At 38.3% G+C, this 20,737-nt stretch overlaps 1 protein-coding gene across 1 annotated transcript in view; it reads left to right on the top strand.

Moving 5' to 3' along the window:
* LOC103007546 (ELKS/Rab6-interacting/CAST family member 1-like) overlaps nucleotides 1-20,737 on the top strand; it is a 231,571-nt gene that overhangs the window by 91,376 nt on the left and 119,458 nt on the right. Inside the window, 2 exon segments of the mRNA XM_057539332.1 lie at nucleotides 2,440-2,601; nucleotides 6,945-7,114. Of these exon segments, the coding sequence (XP_057395315.1) occupies nucleotides 2,440-2,601; nucleotides 6,945-7,114 (332 nt within the window).

The raw sequence follows: 20,737 nt of genomic DNA, 5'->3' as shown, positions 1-20,737 counted from the left end.
TTATTTAGTTATTATACGTTCTAGGAGTAAGAAACCTCCTTGGAAAGGGCTGTCCTCAAATAAACCCAGCCTGAGTACTGGTCGGTGCTACAACTAGTCCAACATATCAGGCGTTAATTTTCTGGCCTCATCCCAGAAAGTAGCCTGGCAGGTTCTTTTTCTGCCTCATGGCTTTCAGAGCTGCAGTTATGGTCCCCTTTTGGGTGCAGATTTTATGGTGCATGATTTGATAGTGAGTGTCTGATTTGGTCAAGAGCTGCCTCTCTGTCTGTGTTGGGATTTTCAGATAGTGCATTTGAAGCCGTTTATTTGTTTATTCTTCATGGGCCGGGATAGCTTTAAACGAGTAAATCAAAATCCTGGTTTAGGTTTAGAGTGTCTCTGTGTTAATTTAATATGTTTAATTTTGAACCAAATGTAAGTTTCATTTGAATAGATTTGTAAAAGAAAATTTTCGTTGTGTTATTTTTAAACGTAATGCAATGCAAGTCAGAGGAGTACAGCCCTCGCCTCTCCCCCGAACCTAAAAATAGCTAGCTGTAAGTGTCTCATGATAAATCCTTTAACTCTTATGGGCATACTCTCAGATAACAAGGAAAGTCAGTCAAGACAGGCTTGAGGTAAAGTGAAAAGAGGAAGTCAGTCTCAAAATTTCTTCCTAAAGGAATGTTTTCTCTAAAATTCCAAATAAAATAAAGCTATACTGAATTTATGCTCTTTAAGGTCTTTACTTCTTAGGTGAATAAGCATATGCAACTATAGATGTAAAAGTATCTATTCTTTGTAGGAGTTTTTCTGTAATTGATGACATCTAAGGTAATCTGGGGATAAACTAGATACTGTGACAGACAAAACCAAGAAAATGAGTATAGACGGATGTTGTACTAGGAGGTGATATTCGTGGTGATGCTGATTTACAAGGACAGTGCCGTTTCTTTTCAGAACTCATTATGAGATATTTGAAATGCATGGTGAAGTATAGCGAATAAGTAAGATTACTAATGCAGTAAGTAGCCTCCTCTTATCTGCAGGGGATAGGTTCCCCGACCCTCAGTGCATGCCTGAAACCACAGATGGTACCAAAGCCTATATATACTATGTTTTTTCCTATACATACCTATGATTAATTTTATAAATTAGGCACAATGTGTAAGGGATTAGCAACAGTAATTAATAGTAAAATAGAACAGTTATAACAGCATGCTGTAATGGAAGTTATGTGAATAGGTCTCATTCTCTCTCTCTCTCTCTCAGTATCTTACTGCACAAATCTAATGCCTTCTTCATCTAAACTAAGCACTTGTCAGGCACTGTAGCCGTAACTTTTGCAGTTTGAGGTGCAACAGCAAAACTGGCACGAATTTCTTTTTCCTTCATCCCAATTTCACTGCTGGAAGATTCGTTCTGACTGTAGATCTTAGCAACCTCAGCATATGATTTTTTCTCTTAGTGAGAACTTCCACCTCTTCACTTAAAAGAAACACCTTACGGCTTCTCTTTGTCAAATCTGAATTGCCAGCATACTACTCTTGTGCTTTGGGGACGGTATTAAATAAAATACTGTCACGTAAAAATGGTCACTTGAACACAAGCACTGTGATGCCAGGACTGTCCATCTGATAACCGAGATGGCTGCTGTGAGTGCCTAACGGGCGCGGGTACACTGGACAAAGGGATGGTTCACGTTCCGGTGGGACAGAATGGGATGGTGTGAGAGTTCATCATGTTGATTGGAACAGCGGTGCACAGTTTAAAACTTCTGAATTGTTTTCTTCTGGAATTTTCCATTTGATATTTTCTGACCACAGTTGACCTCAGGTAACTGAAACCACAGAAAGCAGAACCACGGAAAGTAAAACTGTGGAAAAGGCGGGACCACTGTGTGATAAAGTGTAACTGTTAACGTAATTATTCATCCCTTTGTTTTTCTGCAGTGGGACGTTATCAGATCTTTATTATTGTAGATAAGGGTTATACGCATTATTGTGTAAATCTTTGAAACCTTCTTACTCTTTTCCCCACTCCTTTGGGGGCAGAAATAAGCCTTTTAGGGGGGGGTCAAGTAAAACGATAAAATATTATAGCTAGAAAAGGTTTTACTGTTAATATTACAGATGTTTTCACTAGAAGTTTGTTGACCATAAAGTACTTAGAAACTTTAACTAGTTTTCCATTGCTTCTACTTCTTTCGTTAATACTCTCAATTTTAATCAAAAGGGTGCGGAGGAAAGGATAGAGGAAAAATCATACTATAGATCTCAGTCCTCCTCCTCTCCACCATATGGCCATGAAGGATATATTTTAGAAGCAAGGCACCAGTTGCAATATTTCTACATATTTGTTTATCTTATTAAATTTCACATCTGTAAAGACAGACTTGTGCAACCTCTCTTGACTTTTTGCGAATACTTTAATGTCTAAATCTTCCTTTGTCCTCAGGATTCAAAAATTTCCTCTATGGAGCGTGGGCTCCGAGACTTGGAAGAGGAGATTCAGATGCTGAAATCGAACGGGGCTTTGAGTACTGAAGAACGAGAGGAAGAAATGAGGCAAATGGAGGTCTATCGGAGCCATTCTAAATTTATGAAAAACAAGGTCATGGTGTGTGATACCGTAATTTTTAAATGGGGTTTGAAAAATTGATGCATGTTCCTACTTCTTTAGTGATGATGGACCTCACGCTGTTTTATCAGGCTTCAGGGAAGAATACTTGTACCGTAATTCTTTCAGATAGAACTTTCCCAGAACTAAAGTCAGAATTACTGATGTTGTATAGTTATTTCAGATTTCACTTCAAAGAAAATTACTTGTATGAGGCTAAGTGTGTATTATCACAGTTTAACATTTCATGTCTACCAGTACTTCTGAGGCGATTAGTAGGATTACATCCAGATGAGTTTTTCTCACTCTATGAAACATCGCGTTCTCTATGTCTTGTGAACAAATTTAGAAGTCAAATTCAGCCTAAGAGACTGAATCCACCTCTCCTTTTTTTTCCTGAAATGGCTTAAATAAAATCGTGTTTTCCCTTCAAACACAGTTCCCTAAAGGAAAGCCCTTTGCGCTCTCCCTTGGAGAAGACCCATGTGTATCAGGTTTATTGTTTCCCACGTGCACTTGGGGTGTATGTATAGTAGGATAGGCATCGCTGAGACATATCAGTCTGTATTATAACCTCAGTCACAGTATTCCTTCTTTAGAGCCAAAGGCATTTATTTTGATCCTATAAACTATTTTAGGCAAATTGGAGGACTTAGTTTATTACAGTTATCAGTTTATCAGGTCTGTGGTGTTTTAAAGATCATAATTTCAATTATAAAATATTAGCTAGAAAATAAGTGTTCCTCCCCCTCCCCCTGCCCCCTATATCCCAATTGTGTTAGTTCCCTAATTTCTCAGAAGTGAAAACTGTTCCTTTAATGATACAGTTTCTGGCTTCTTTCTGTGATACCCATACCTGCATATAAGTCAGTAGAATATTCCTCTGTTATTTTAAGACTCTGTTATCAATGACTACGGCCAATTTCATGTAACTTTTAGAACTTAAAAATTCACATATCCAACTTTCTGTTAGTTTTGATTTATCATTCTAACTTGAGAACAAAATAAAATCTCATCTCTGCTTCCCATTTGCTGATTAGCACATTTCAGTCCATTACCCTGTGAAAATAGTGAGCCCATCTAGGGTCCTTTGAAGAGGAAATTAGGGGAACAGATTTGATTGTGTTATATGAGTTATTGTTATTTCCAGTTACTGCTCTGGCTCAAAAGCAGATAATAAGAAGACCTAAGTTGACACATGAGTGAAAAAGAATAACAATGTCGTGGCAGGTAGAGCAACTGAAGGAGGAGCTAAATTCGAAAGAGGCTCAAGGGGAGGAGCTGAAAAAGAGAGCGGCTGGTCTTCAGGCAGAGGTCTTTGCCGAAAGATTTACCCTTCGCGTGCAGTGATCCCACAGTGGGACCCTGCTGCTCTGGCTCTGGGTGCTCACACTTTCACTCTGTGGTCGGCAGCTTTGCCCGGGACTAGCACTGACCAGCCTGCTCTGCTCTTTAATTGACTCCTGTTCACCGGTTTGACCCACGTGCCACCCTGTGTGCAGCGAGCCCTCATGTGCTCTGGAAGCCCTGTCCCTGGTTTTTTATTGTTGCTTTGTCACTGTGTGGATGGTGCTTCAAAGCTGTTTTTTCTCGACTCCTTTCCTGTTAACCAGAAACTTGTTGATTTATGTGAATGGTCTCTTTCTCTTCTTAGGTACAAAGAATGTGCAGATGTTCTAGGTCCATCACCCAGGGTTTATTTGAATCTGATTTCTTGAGTGAAGTGCTTTACCTTCATATGTAGACATCATCTTTAAGTCCCCGATAGGTGATTTTGCAACAAATTTTACTTTCTTTGGAACAGATGTATAGAAGTGATTAGCTTATTTAGTTATCTGGTCAGTTAGAGGTAGCATGAAACTCAGTCTCTAAATCTATTCAGTAGCTCAATCATCTGTCTAGAGAACTTGAAATTCCATTTCAACCTGTGATAAAATGATTATAATAAAATAGCTGACACTTGAGTACTTATTATAAGCATTTTATAACCTACTAAAGTAGGTATATTCTCAACCCAATTTATGGATAAGGAAGCTGAGGTAACACAGTGGTGCTCAGGAAGCACAGTTAGTAAGAGGCAGAGTTTGATTTTTACACAAGCCATTTGGTTCCAGAACCTGTGCTGGTAAGCTCTGCACTCCACTGCCGTATACTAGGCTGTGCACACATTTGTCTCACAAGTGTCAGGAAAAAAACTGCTTCTGAAAATTACGGTAGGATAAGACTGGAATGCAGCATTAAAAGAAAAAAAAAAAAACCACTTGTGCTAATTTAGTGTGTTTGCTATTTATGGACCACTTTATAGTATAGATAGAAAAGTGAGATATTTTGTCTAAAAGGGTCCAATTTGGTTTGTTGTAACCATGTATTGTCTAGAGGAGAAGTTGATCTATAACTTTTTTTTCCTCAGCTAGTATTATTAATTTCTTTTTGTGTCGAACAACAGGCTAAACATTCTCTACATTTTTTTGGTTTAATCTGTACGCAGTACAGTGGCACTGGTTTGCTTTCTCCATCTTACTGATTAGGAAACCAAGGCTTAGAGAGGTAGTTACCCAAGAAGACACACTCGTTCGTTCTCACATGGGATTGACTGCAAAAGCCTTATGCTCCTAACTTTTAAGGAAAATTTGTGCTTCTAAACTCTTCTATTTAGGATATTTTCTTCTTTTTCTCAGTCTTTATGGTCAGTATAGCATTATTTGAGGATTATTTAGTAATGCAGATGATGAGGAAACTGAGATTTTATATTTATTTTTGATCACATGGTCTAGAGGTAGCTGGAAATTTGAGTAATCTTTAAGCCATAGTTCTTTAGCTGATGAGGTGAGAACATTTTGAACGTTTCTCCTGACTATTCATTCATACCACCAGTGCGTTTTTAGTGCATTCTGTTTGTTAGGGGTGGGATGTTGGTAAAGGGATGTCATGAAAGATGCTACACCATTACAGTATGTGGCAGCTCCTGGGTACGTATCTGTGTTACAGGATGGAAGTAGCTGCTGTTTACAGCTATCCTCCAGTGATGTCCTTAGCAGCTGCGAGTATTTTGCATACAGTGAGCACACAGAAATGTTTGTTGAATGAATGAATATTCTATTTGTAAGTAGAGATTTCATGCATATGAGAAAAATGCTTGTCTTCCTGATGAAACAGAACAGTAAATTATAAGTTTATTTTTAGTCCTCCTTAAAAGTAATTTTAATTACAGTAAAATTTATTTCATACTTTCTCATGGGAAATTGTTCTCAAAAACTTTGTCCCTTATGCCTAAGATTATTTCAGTCAAAATACTTTAGATACATTCAACTTTTTAAAAAGTATTTTTTGTTTCATCAGTGGTACTGAGATTACTGACTTCTTGTGAAATTTATACTTCCAAGAGTCTATATTTGAGTGCATAGCTACCTTGCTTAGGCAGTAGATACAATGTAAAAACAGATATGATTTCTGTTAATTTGGCTTACATTTAGAATAAAAGAGTAAACATTCTTAGAAACACGGTAGAAATGTAAAGGAGATGTTTGATGTTAAATGTTTTCTAAGTTAAGATGAGAAAAATTTCTGGGGGAGTGAGTGGCACCTGTTGATGTATGGATTACTCTGTCAGAGTAATTCAAATTTGATTACACATGTAGATTCTTAGAGAATGAGATTTTATGCGTTCTTTATTTAGGTTATATACTTTTATCCATTTAGTTGATATGACATGTTGTACGTAATATAACTTTGTAGGTGGAATCTTTCTTTTAGGTCAGTACCCCTAACTCCTCAAAATTGTATAATTTTTAGAAAGCACTTGTTTATAATGCCTTATAACACTAAAGTGGCTTTTTAAGAAGGACTTTATGTACACTTTCATTTGAGAATGAAAAAAAAAACAATGAAAAAATAAATGTGCAGCTTTTGAGTTTAAATAGCAATAGTAGGAAGTTTCTTTTTTCTTTCTGTATTCCATCTACACTAATCCTGCTGTATGATTTGAAGTTTCTTATGACTTAATAAGATGAAAATTGCTTTAGTCGTGTTCAGATGCTTACTGCTGTCTCATAGTCATCTAAGTGAATTGGGACTTTTCTTCTTCCATTCCTTTTCCAATGGATTTCAAAAGTTTAGGGGAGACAATAAATGAAAACTGGAAATTTTGCTATTAGTTGAATAAGCTTTGTTTTTTTGTGTGTGTGTGTGGGGGGGGTCAGCTAAGATTAGATGGTGCAAAAAGATGAATTGTGTCCTGTCATAAAGTTAATGCTGTATATCTTGACGTGGATCTGTCAAAGATCCAGATCAGAGGTGGTGGTTTTATTTCTTTCTTCCTTACACTGCTTTTTCTTCTTCTCTAGATTGGTCAGGTGAAGCAGGAGCTGTCCAGAAAGGACACAGAACTACTAGCCCTACAGACAAAGCTAGAAACACTCACCAACCAGTTCTCAGACAGCAAGCAACACACTGAAGTGCTGAAGGAGTCCTTGACTGCTAAGGAGCCTCGAGGGCTGCCATCCTGCAGAACGAGGTAAAAGGAGGTGTGGGATTTGCACGGAGCCCATTCCTTGGCACCTATTCTTGTGTGTTACCTGTGCACTTCTTGTTGTGTTGAGATACGGGAGCTATGAATAATGTTAGGATGGATTCTTTAGCGATGTGGTCAGTTATAGTACTAAACTATAACCATCTTGTTTCTATTGTTCTTGTATCTAACAAATTAAACCGGTGCAGTTAATATATGTTTCTGATACTTCAGACTTTGACTAAGTCTGTGCTTCTAAGTAGACTTTAAACGAATGTTACGAAATGAAACGATAGTTGTAAAAGCATTTGTTTTCACCCGTGGTAAATCTTTCAGTCATGAATGGGAGTGAGCTTGGTCAGCCTGTGTTGGGTTATTAAGTGTCCTTAATTTTTGGTATTATGAATAGCTTTAAGTAGGCAAACTGTGGAATCTAGAAATGTTTGAGATAAATCTTGTTTTGAACTGCAGATTATTAGACACGTGCCTTCATGTCCTGTTTGAAAATAAAGTTAGCATTTTTAGAAATATTAGAAGATTATCTAGTCTGCCAGCCTTGATTAGAGGTAGGAACACACTAAATAATTCCAGGCAGATGAGAATCTATCATATTTGCAATGAGAAGGAATTGATGATGCTATTTGGATTTACTGTCTTAAGGAAAATATTTTCTAAAGATCTCAATGAAATAGAGAATTTAGGTGGGAATAGGTAAGCAGTTCTGCTGTATAGAAGAAAAATAAAGTGTATAGTATGGATTAATTTTTTCTTTTCTTTTAAAGAACAAGATAATAGATAAATAAAGGCATAGTGTAATGAAGAAAGGAATGGGTAGTAAAAAGAAGGCATAAAAACATCTTAGACCCAGAAGTTCAGAATCTTCAAGCGAGGGGGAATGGGAAAATGACCAAAATGTTTCATGTAGTATTTTATTTTTTTACAGTTAGGGATTTTGTTGAAAATGAGAGATTTGGATGATGTATTTATAATTTTCCTTACAACTTATACGTTTTCTATTTTGATCACGTTTCATTTTATCATGATACCTCAGAGGGATATTTTGGGGTAGATAAGGCTCTGGCTCTGGAGTCACAGTTACTGAGTGTGAACTTCAGTTTTACCACTTGCTACCAGGTGCAGGGTCCCTGGGCACATTACTTAAGTTCATTGTGCCTCGTTTTACACCTGTAAGATGAAGAGGAGTTCCTGCCTCATTAGGTTGTTAGCATTAAACTAATTTATTCACTCCTAGTGCCTGGCACATAGTAAGGTCTTTGTCTGTCAGTTTTTGGCATCCTTCTAATTCTTGTAATACTATCAGCTAATATATGTAAACTGTTAAAACGGTAAGAGAACATTGTTGCTTTTCTTTTCATTGGCATAAATTTTATATAGAAGGTCTGCTATTTAACATTTTTATCAAGCTAAATTAAGGTTTATTCAGGGAATTGCAAATACAGAATTATCTGGAAAATGTTACCTGCAAATTTATTAATTTGTGGCTTTATTAGAGATTTTCACATCAGTGCCTGGCATGAATGCAGTACTACAAAAGGGTCAGAAGAGGGCGCCAGTGTTTTGGAGCTGAGCCTGTTGCCAAGTGCTGCTGTGATAGTTTTGGATGGAGGTGGCAGGTGTGGGAACCAGGGAACCAGGCAGTTGGTTAATGATAATGCAAACACTTAAAAGCTTGTCACCGTCTAATAGATGACTTCTTCCCCTTGGCAACCCATCCTTCTCTTTGTACCCCCCTCTGAAATAGTGTTCTTATTAGCTAGGTCTCACACAGATGGGCTTGTGATTGGTTTCTTGTACCATAGAGAACAAAGACTGTATTTGTGATCATTCTTGGATGGTTTTTATATTTGTTTTTAGGACTAACTGAGTTTCAGCAATTACCCCTGTAAGTTATTAGGACAACTGCTCAAATATAAGGGTCTCATTCTAAAAGATAACAGTAGAAAAGCTAACTTCCTTTTGAATTTGGGGTGATTATATGAATGTTATATGCCTGTTTATCAGGATTTGCTATTTTTTCTTAAATTACCCTGGTGACACTTGACAAGGCTCACTTTTTCCAAAGCAGCTTTCTCCTGTTGGATCCCATAAAAGACAGTTTGAACCAGCTCTTTGAAAGTTCTCACCTATTTCTGTAATTGCTATCTTTCTGTTCCTATAATTGCTCTTTTTTAAAAAAATAATTTTATTTATTTATTTTTGGCTGCATTAGGTCTTCGTTGCTGCGCGCAGGCTTTCTCTAGTTGCGGCGAGCAAGGGCTACTCTTTGTTGTGGTGCACAGGCTTCTCATTGCGGTGGCTTCTCTTGTTGCAGAGCACAAGCTCTAGGCTTGCAGGTTTCAGTAGTTGTGGTACGCGGGCTCATTAGTTGTGGCTCGCAGGCTCTAGAGCACAGGCTCAGTAGTTGTGGCGCACGGGCTTAGTTGCTCCGCGGCATGTGGGATCTTCCCAGACCAGGGCTCGATCCTGTGCCTCCTGCATTGGCAGGAGGATTCTTAACCACTGCGCCACCAGGGAGGCCCCCTATAATTGCTCTTTATCGATCTCATCCTCCTCTCTGAAGCTACCCTAGACTGTCATCCAGCTCTCAAATCACAAAATTAAGCACATATGAAAAAGAACATGGATTCAGGAGTTTTTTGGTTTTTGTTTTTTTAATTTTAAAATTCTTGAAGGAAAAACGGGATGTGGGAAAAGACCTGGTGTTTTTCCTGTTCAGGGTCCATGGAATGAGGTCCTTTTGTGTTGGGCAGTGTATAGTATCTATGGAATTGCTCCAGTTTTATGAACATCTCCTTTAATCGGTTGACCTTCACAGAGGTGGTCTGGATTTAGTAGCACTGTGGTCAAAGCATGGGCTTTGGAGTCAGACCTAGGCTTGAAATAGCCTTCTACATTTATTAGTTATGTGACCTTGGATGAGTTATTTTACCTCTGTAATCCTCCATTTTCTCATCTGTCACTGAGAATAATAATAATACCAACTTCCTAAGGTTAGAATAGATGTTTAATGTGGCTAGAATAGATTTTTTAAATTATGAAGTTCTCATCTGAATTTGGAGGTGAATATTAAATATCAGTGGGTTTAAAATATCACCACTGGTTTTTTTAGATGATAACTTTGTAGCCCTCTCCCCACCTTTGTACAGATAAACTGTGCAGTGTTGAATGACACATCTCTGCCTGTGGCCTTTTGCAAGTTTCTCTGAGCTCTTCAACCTTTTGTTGGGATGTCAGACAGAACTCAGTGCAGTTGAAATAGCCTTTTAAAAAGGTCTGCTTGTGTACACTCTCAGCCTCATGACCCAATGCCCTTCAGTCATCCTCCTTTCTAGATGGGAACAGTGGGAGATGTGGTGATAGGAAATTATACTTAGTGATCTTCGGCAAGTCACTTAGTTTCGGCTTTGATTTCCTCAGCTTTAAAATTAGGAGTAGTTTAGATTATTTACCTTTTTAAAAGTTTATGGGGACTTCCCTGGTGGCGCAGTGGTTAAGAATCCGCCTGCCAAAGCAGGGGACACGGGTTCGAGCCCTGGTCCAGGAAGATCCCACATGCCGCAGAGCAACTAAGCCCGTGCGCCACAACTACTGAGCCTGCGCTCTAGAGCCCGTGAGCCACAGCTACTGAGCCCATGTGCCACAACTACTGAAGCCCACGCGCCTAGAGCCCGTGCTCCGCAACAAGAGAATCCACCGCAATGAGAAGCCCGCGTACCGCAACTAAGAGTAGCCCCCGCTCGCCGCAACTAAAAAAAAGCCCACGCTCAACAACAAAGACCCAACACAGCCAAATAAATAAATACATAAATTAAAAAAAAAAATTATGAAATACAGGAAAAATGCAGAAAATAATATAGTAGACAGTACTCAGATTTAACTTACATTTATGTGTGACCACATTAGGTGATCTTTAATGGTCCTTTAAAAGAAAAGATTAAAACAAAAAAAGCTCATTCTAAACTAAATATTCAGTGAAAGCAGAAACTTTTGTTAGAATCTCAGGTTTTTAGAACTGGTTGGGGCTAGGAATAGGCTAGGAATAAATATTAGGAAGCTGTCATTATGGGGGTAGTGGCTAAAGCCTTAGGGATGAATTGGTTTCTCCAGAGGAAGGTTGTATCGAGTGAGATGTAAAGAGGGGGAAATGACAGAGGATCCAGTGAAGAAAACTGAAAAGGTGTGGTCAGAGAGTTAGAAAGGCAGTGAGTCATATAATTGCAAAAGAGGAATTATAGGAAACATGCCATTGTCACTGGCATGCAGTTACTAGTGCTAATGTGCTCTTAGGTAGATCTGTTTATTGATGTAAAACAAAAGAAGGTTAAGATGGGTTGAGATAATTAATACTTTTGTGGTCAGAAATAAAAGGCCAAAACAGCAAGATAGCCATTTTTCTGTTCATGTCCTTTGGTAGAGAAAGTCTTGTGGAGGAAAAACCTTCTGATTTTGTTGAAGTTGGCATAACCTGTTTGCCACAGACCTTGATGCTTGGCAAGCTGGTTAGATGCTGTTCCTCCAGCTCAGTTGATGTGAGTAAAAAAGGTCTTATTCCTCCTGCCAAGAATGGTGTTAGGGTGATGACTGTGTGTCCTGCTAGTCTGTGAGGGGTTTTCCTGAATATGTTTTTTGTGGTTTGCAAAATACGGACCTCACGCAAAATTATACTCTGAATTTAGTTCACACCAAACCAAAAGATCAGTGTAGAATTCAGAACAATTAATCTAGTAGTAGCAAAGTGGTTTTTGTGGTTATTTTTATCTCAGCTCTCCAGACTAGCCCATTTAAATTCTGCATTGCATGAAAAAGCAGATCAAGAAAAAGTGTACACAGGTGATTTGAATTGAAAAGATCACTTAGTAATTAGACTGTGGGCTTGGGTAGTTTCTGTGGCTAATATTTGTGATATGAAATATTTTTAATATGAAAACCTGCATTTCCCACTGCAGTAACACCAAAGGTTTGTATGTTTATAACAGGAGTTTTCATTCTTTACCTTTTTCAGTCACCAATTCTTGTGGGTCTCATACCTGACATTCCCTCAAATCGGCATGCGGGTATTTATGAGTGGTTAGTGCAGGCCCATTTCCGGGTCGCTTAGCAGAGTCAGGGATCTAACGTAAAAGTGCAGCTGGGGCATCTGGGTACTTTTGGTAAAGAAGCAGCAATATGAGGCCTCACAGTTATTATCCTGAGACGTTGGTCCCATCAGAATGAGAAACACTTAGAAGTGATGAGGGACGTTTTCCTGCTGTATTCTGATTCCTGACCCACAGATGGAAAGCCTTTCATTTTTCTGAAATTAATGCTGAGAAGAACTGAGAGACAAGGCAGTTCAAGCTTATCTACAGGTTTAAATGTTTGGGCTTTTGACTTCTGCAATAAGAATTTAATAGTGTATTTCAAGGGTATTGGGTAAAATGTTTTTAAGGTGAGTTGCTTTGTTCTTTTGCTTGTGGTTATTGGGATATATAGAATACATATTAGAAGTGGAATATATAGTATACAGAATACAAACTAGAATGTAGGAATGAGGTAGAAATGACTTGGCATGAGATTTATTTATTTTTAGATTTCTGGCATGTGTACTTTCTAAGACTTTGACCTCTTTAACTGTGCAGCGGGTCAGAGGGTTCAAGGAGCTCCCTCTTGACTCGCCCTGGCTGATGGATGCCCTGCAGTGGGTTCACTAATAGGAGCCACATCTGATGCTGTCAGATGGGACTAGTAGCCACGTAGGCCGGCTGGAGCTGAGCCTCAACAAACGCCAGGTGGATCAGGGTCAGTGAGTTCTTCTGGCATCTCGACAGCCTGGTCGTTGAATTTCCTATTCACAAGAATCTTTGCTCTGTGGTGGCAGTTCTTTTCTCCCTATTGAATAAATATTCAGTCTGTTCTGACATTTCCCTTCTGGACCTTTTTTCCTTCTTTGCATAGTGGAGTGTTTCTGATTTTAATAGGTAGATGAAGGAAAACTGGGGGTAACTTAAGGAATTTTGTCACCTTGCACTTTAGAAAGGACCATTGGAGAACTCAGTGGTGATCATGTATTCCATCTTTGTTCTGCATTGGATTTTAATTCTTGCTCTGAGCTCTCTAGTGCTGAATTCAGACACCAAAACTGGAAATTTGTAATGTAACATCTTTTGGATTCGCTGGGCTTGGCTTATTGTAGTTCTACTGTTTGTCAGTAAAACACTTTTTTTTTTTTTGGTCACTGCTGAGTAATCTTTTCTTTTTCCTCATCTTTGAGGAAAAATTTAAGTAGATTGGCTATCTTTACACATGTCAAGTTTCCATTTCATATACTATTCATGGGAAGAACTCATTTAGATCTTCTTCAGTTGCTTTCATTAGCCGTTTGTAATTTTCAGCATACAGAGCCTATACATGTTTTGTTAGATTTATACCTAGGTATTTAATTTTTTTGGAGTGATTGTAAATGGTCATACATTTTGAAAATTGAAGTTCAGTATTGCATCATATTTATTTTGACCAGTTCACAAAATGTCAACATTTTCAAAAGCTAGTGTAGGGACTTCCCTGGTGGCGCAGTGGTTAAGAATCCGCCTGCCAATACAGGGGACACGGGTTCGATCCCTGGTCCAGGAAGATCCCACATGCCGTGGAGCAACAAAGTCTGTGCGCCACAACTGCTGAGCCTGCGCTCTAGAGCTCATGAGCCACAGCTACTGAGCCTGCGTGCCAAAACTGCTGAATCCCGTGCGCCTGGAGCCCATGCTCTGCCACAAGAGAAGCCACTACAATGAAAAGCCCACACACTGCGATAAAGAGTAGCCCCTGCTCGCTGTAACTAGAGAAAGCCCGTGCACAGCAGCGAAAACCCAACACAGCCAAAAATAAAAATAAATAAAATAAAATAAATTAAAAAAAAAAGTTAGTATAAATATGCCTCTATTTTCCTTAGTAGTATGTGTACTAAGAACTATTTCAGGCACTTAAAATATAGGTAAAATACTAAAACATTTTAAGATGGTAAATGACGTGTAGGAGTTTTGAATTTTAACGCAGTTGGCTTTACCAGTATTTCTTCTTTACGATGTATCCTTTCTGGGTCTTTAAAAAAAAAAAATCCTTCCATGCTGCCCTGTCTTAAAAGATACTTAAACAGTATCTTTCTTTCTAAAAGTTTTAAAGATTTGCTTTCTATATATAAAGCTTTAATTCATCTAGAATTCATTTTTGTGTATGATATGAGTCAGGGTTCTTCCCCCCTCCCCCAGTATGGGTAGCCAGTTGTCTAAAAACAGTTTATCAGATACTCTGTGCTTTCCTCACTGATTACAGTGTCACCTCTGTTTATATGTGTATGGGTCACTAAATGGTGTGAGTGTGTGTGTCTGGGCTTGCATTTCTGTGGCAAACGTCTGTTGGTTTATTCCTGTTCTAATACCATGCTTTCTAATTTTGCTTACTTAAAAAAATCAAATTTATTGCCATCAAATAAACTGCATATATTCAAAATGTACAGTTTGGTAAGTTTCGGCACATACACCTCTGAAACCAATGGCACGGTCAAGATAAAGAACACCTGTCCCCAAGGTTTTCTTGTACCTCTTTGTAACCCCTTTCTTCTGCCTCTCCCTGATATTCTTCTCTCCTCCCCACTTCCTCCCTCATATCCAGGCAACCCTCGGTCTGCTTTCTGTTACTGTAATTAGTTTGCATTTTCTAGAATTTTACATATATGAAATCTTACAGAATTAGTGGTTAAGAGCTTAGGATCTGAAGACAGACCATTTAATCTTAAATCCATGCTCCATCACTTCTTTTTAGCTTTGAGATCTTGGGTCTGCTTTCTTCTCAAAGTACCGGTTTTGCCGGTTACCATGGAAAATTGAAATTTTCCACAGGGAAAATACAAGGGAAGAAAATACGGTGCTTGAGAATAGAATTCTGAGGACTTTTGATATACTGTGTATGTGCTTGGCAAGCATATACATGACCATGTGCAGGAAGGTTCAGAAGTCTGAGGGTAGAATGGAGAAAACTGTTTAATACAGAAGTAAAGGTTTGTAAAAATAAACCTGACTGGAAATAAAAAGATGATGTGAGGCTGTATTTGAAATGATTGCTCAGGCTGGGAGAAAAACAAATAAAACCAGAATGGAGGTGAATAACAAAAAGTTAGGGATGATAGGTCAGAGGTTATACTATGGACAAAGAGTAGATTTAGTAGGCGTAGAAGAAAGGAAAGAACCGTGTTTCAGAAATAAGATTTTCAGAGTTTGAAAGTTCTTAGGTGGACCTTTCCGGAATGTAATAAGGTTTACCCTGTATCATTAATTAAAGTAGAATAGAGGAAAATTCCAGGTGCAAGAGTGTTTATTGAGGGGGCAGTGAAACTTGTGCTGACGAATTATAAATGGGACCTGAAAAGACGGCTTCCCCTATTTCTGGCTTGGTGAGACTGGTGGCATTGAAGTGGTTGAGAGAAATAGTTTAGCAGAGTGGAATGTTGTTTATTTACATGTTTTTCCTCTCCAGCGTGGTCCAACATAATTTGTAAGTACATGATGGCTTATCTATATCAGTCTCAAATGAGACTGGTCTCCTAGGAAATTTTCCACAATACTTATTGAGCAGTAAGTGCCACTAAACATACAGTACTGGTTCTCAGATACCTTATTCTTTTGATATAATATAGTTTCAATATGTTATTGATGTAATAATATAGTTGTGATATAAGGTAATAATAATATTTCCTGATGTTTTGGTATTCTCTCTGTGAGTCATTACCCATATTACCTATTTTTAAAAAAAATTAGGTTTCTCATTGCAGTGGCTTCTCGTTGCAGAGCACGGGCTCTAGGCACACAGGCTTCAGTAGTTGTGGCACACGGGCTCAGTAGCTGTGGCTTGCGGGCTCTAGAGCGCAGGCTCAGTGGTTGTGGCACACGGGCTTAGTTGCTCCGCGGCATGTGGGAAATTCCTGGACCAGGGCTCGAACCCGTGTCCCCTGCATTGGCAGGTGGATTCTTAACCACTGCGCCACCAGGGAAGTCCGACCTATTTTTTCTTTGTGGGTTATTCTACATTCAGACAGGGAAAATAATATAGGACAAGTTCAAGATTAAAGATGTTCTGTAGAAACATACTTGTTATCTTAGATGTGCACTGTCAGTGTGTAGCCACCAGCCACATGTGGCTATTGAGCACTTGAAACATGGCAAGTCCAAATTGAGATGTGACATAAGTGTCAATTACAATATGCACTGGGCTGTGAAGACTTAGTACAAAACAGAAACGTAAAATAGCTTGTTAATAGTTTTTTTATATAGACTACAGGTTTGAAATGACAATAATGTGTATATATATTAGATTAAATAAAATATATTATTAAAATTAATTTTACCTGTTCCTTTATCACTTTTTAATGTGGCTGCTAGAAAATTAAAAATTTCAGAAGTGGCTTGCATGTGTGACTCATGTTCTATTTTTGTTGAACAGAAAGAAACCCACCTCCCTGTTTTTCTGTAATCAAATGTGTAACTATTTGCTGAATTATAAATCCTTAGTGGGAAAGCAAAAAAACAAAAGAATTTGGTGTGTGAGTATGTTTAATGAAATTTGCTGTGAATAGATTTTAAAATAAGTACAAAATGCCAATGGCATTCTTCATAGAACTAGAATAATTCTAAAGTTTGTATGGAAACACAAAAGACCCTAAATAGCCAAAACAGTCTTGAGAAAGAAGAACAAAGCTGGAGGTATCATGCTCCCTGATTTCAAACTATATTATAAAGCTACAGTATTCAAAACAGTGTGGTACTGGCACAAAAATGGATACATGGATCAATGGCACATAATAGAGAGCCCAGAAATGCATCTACATTTATATGGGCAATTAATCTATGACAAAGGGCCAAGAATATACAGTGGGGGAAAGACAGCTTCTTCAACAAATGGTGTTGTGAAAACTGGGCAGCTACATGAAAAATAATGAAACTGGACTGCTCTCTCACACCATGCACAAAAACAAGTTCAAAATGGATTAAAAGGACGTCCTTAGTGGCACAGTGGTTAAGAATCCTCCTGCCAATGCAGGGGACACAGGTTTGAGCCCTGGTCCAGGAAGATCCACATGCCACGGAGCAACTAAGCCTGTGTGCCACAACTACTGAGCCTGCGCTCTAGAGCCCGCGTGCCACAACTGCTGAAGCCCGTGTGCCTAGAGCGAGCGCTCGCTCCACAACAAGAGAAGCTGCCACAATGAGAAGCCCGCGCACCACAACAAAGAGTAGCCCCCACTTGCCGCAACTAGAGAAAGCCCGCGTGCAGCAACAAAGACCCAACACAGTCAAAAATAAATAAATTAATTTAAGAAAATAACCAAAAAACCAAAATGGATTAAAGACTTATATGTGAGACCTGAAACCATAAAACTTCTAGAAGAAAACATAGGCAGTACCCTCTTCAATATCGGTCTTAGTAATTTTTTTTGGATATGTCTCCTCAGGCAAGGGAAACAGGCAAAACTAAAGAAGTGGGACCACATCAAACTACATAGTTTTTGCACAGCAAAGGAAACTATTAACAAAACAAAAAGACCACCTACTGAATTGGAGAAGATATTTGCAGATAATGTATTCAATAAGGGGTCCAAAATATACAAAGAAGTCATACAATTCAATATCAAAAAAAAAAAAGATTAAAAAATGGGCAGAGGATCTGAGTAGACATTTTTCCAAAGAAGACATACAGATGGCCACCAGGCACGTGAAAAGATGCTCAACATCACTAATCATCAGGGAAATGCAAATCAAAACTACAATGAGGAGCAGAAGCAAGAAAAACTACAATCCTGCAGCCTGTGGACCAAAAACCACAGTTACAGAAAGATAGAGAAGATGAAAAGGCAGAGGGCTTTGTACCAGATGAAGGAACAAGAAAAAACCCCAGAAAAACAACTCAATGAAGTGGAGATAGGCAACCTTCCAGAAAAAGAATTCAGAATAATGATAGTGAAGATGATCCAGGACCTCGGAATAAGAATGGAGGCAAAGATTGAGAAGATGCAAGAAATAATTAACAAAGACCTAGAAGAATTAAAGAACAAACAAACAGAGATGACCAATACAATAACTGAAATGAAAACTACACTAGAAGGAATCAATAGTAGAATAACTGAGGCAGAAGAACGGATAAGTGACCTGGAAGACAGAATGGTGGAATTCACTGCTATGGAACAGACTAAAGAAAAAAGAATGAAAAGAAATGAAGCCAGCCTAAGAGACCTCTGGGACAACATTAAAAGCAACAACATTCGCATTATAGGGGTCCCAGAAGGAGAAGAGAGAGAGAAAGGACCAGAGAAAATATTTGAAGAGATTATAGTCGAAAACTTCCCTAACATGGGAAAGGAAATAGCCATCCAAGTCCAGGAAGCGCAGAGAGTCCCATACAGAATAAACCCAAGGAGAAACACGCCGAGACACATAGTAATCAAAGTGGCAAAAATTAAAGACAAAGAAAAATTATTGAAAGCAGCAAGGGAAAAACGACAAATAACATACAAGGGAACTCCCATAAGGTTAACAGCTGATTTCTCAGCAGAAACTCTGCAAGCCAGAAGGGAGTGGCATGATATACTTAAAGTGATGAAAGGGAAGAACCTACAACCAAGATTACTCTACCCAGCAAGGATCTCATTTAGATTTGATGGAGAAATCAAAACCTTTACAGACAAGCAAAAGCTAAGAGAATTCAGCACCACCAAACCAGCTCTACAACAAATGCTAAAGGAACTTCTCTAAGTGGGAAACACAAGAGAAGAAAAGGACCTACAAAAACAAACCCAAAACAATTAAGAAAATGGTCATAGGAACATACATATCGATAATTACCTTAAACGTGAATGGATTAAATGCCCCAACCAAAAGACATAGACTGGCTGAATGGATACAAAAACAAGACCCATATATATGCTGTCTACAAGAGACCCACTTCAGACCTAGGGACACATACAGACTGAAAGTGAGGGGATGGAAAAAGATATTCCATGCAAATGGAAATCAAAAGAAAGCTGGAGTAGCTATACTCATATCAGATAAAATAGACTTTAAAATAAAGAATGTTACAAGAGACAAGGAAGGACACTACATAATGATCAAGGGATCAATCCAAGAAGAAGATATAACAATTATAAAGACATATGCACCCAACATAGGAGCACCTCAATACATAAGGCAACTGCTAACAGCTATAAAAGAGGAAATCGACAGTAACACAGTAATAGTGGGGGACTTTAACACCTCACTGACACCAATGGACAGATCATCCCAAATGAAAATAAATAAGGAAACAGAAGCTTTAAATGACACAATAGACCAGATAGATTTAATTGATATTTATAGGACATTCCATCCAAAAACAGCAGATTACACTTTCTTCTCAAGTGTGTACGGAACATTCTCCAGGATAGATCACATCCTGGGTCACAAATCAAGCCTCAGTAAATTTAAGAAAATTGAAATCATATCAAGCATCTTTTCTGACCACAACGCTATGAGATTAGAAATCAATTACAGGGGAAAAAATGTAAAAAAGACAAACACATGGAGGCTAAACAATACGTTACTAAATAACCAAGAGATCACTGAAGAAATCAAAGAGGAAATCAAAAAATACCTAGAGAGGAATGACAATGAAAACACGACGGCCCAAAACCTATGGGATGCAGCAAAAGCAGTTGTAAGAGGGAAGTTTATAGCTCTACAAGCCTACCTAAAGAAACAAGAAAAATCTCAAGTAAACAATCTAACCTTACACCTAAAGGAACTAGAGAAGAAGAACAAACAAAACCCAAAGTTTACAGAAGGAAAGAAATCATAAAGATTAGAGCAGAAATAAATGAAAAAGAAACAAAGGAAACAAGAGCAAAGATCAATAAACTAAAAGGTGGTTCTTTGAGAAGATAAACAAAATTGATAAGCCATTAGCCAGACTCATCAAGAAAAAGAGGGAGAGGACTCAAATCAATAAAATGAGAAATGAAAAAGGAGAAGTTACAACAGACACTGCAGAAATACAAAGCATCCTAAGAGACTACTACAAGCAACTCTATGCCAATAAAATGGACAACCTGGAAGAAATGGACACATTCTTAGAGAAGGTATAACCTTCCAAGACTGAACCAGGAAGAAATAGAAAATATGAACAGACCAATCACAAGTAATGAAATTGAAACTGTGATTAAAAATCTTCCAACAAACAAAAGTCCAGGACCAGATGGCTTCACAGGTGAATTCTATCAAACATTTAGAGAAGAGCTAACACCCATCCTTCTCAAACTCTTCCAAAAAATTGCAGAGGAAGGAACACTCCCAAACTCATTCTATGAGGCCACCATCACCCTGATACCAAAACCAGACAAAGATACTACAAAAAGAGAAAATTACAGACCAATATCACTCATGAATATAGATGCAAAAATCCTCAACAAAATACTAGCAAACAGAATCCAACAACACATTAAAAGGATCATACACCACGATCAAGTGGGATTTATCCCAGGGATGCAAGGATTCTTCAATATACGCAAATCAGTCAATGTGATACACCATATTAACAAACTGAAGAATAAAAACC

The sequence above is a fragment of the Balaenoptera acutorostrata genome, unplaced genomic scaffold (assembly GCF_949987535.1).
Source record: "Balaenoptera acutorostrata unplaced genomic scaffold, mBalAcu1.1 scaffold_371, whole genome shotgun sequence".
Classification (NCBI taxonomy): Eukaryota; Metazoa; Chordata; class Mammalia; order Artiodactyla; family Balaenopteridae; genus Balaenoptera; species Balaenoptera acutorostrata.
This window is presented reverse-complemented; position numbering and strand designations above follow the sequence as displayed.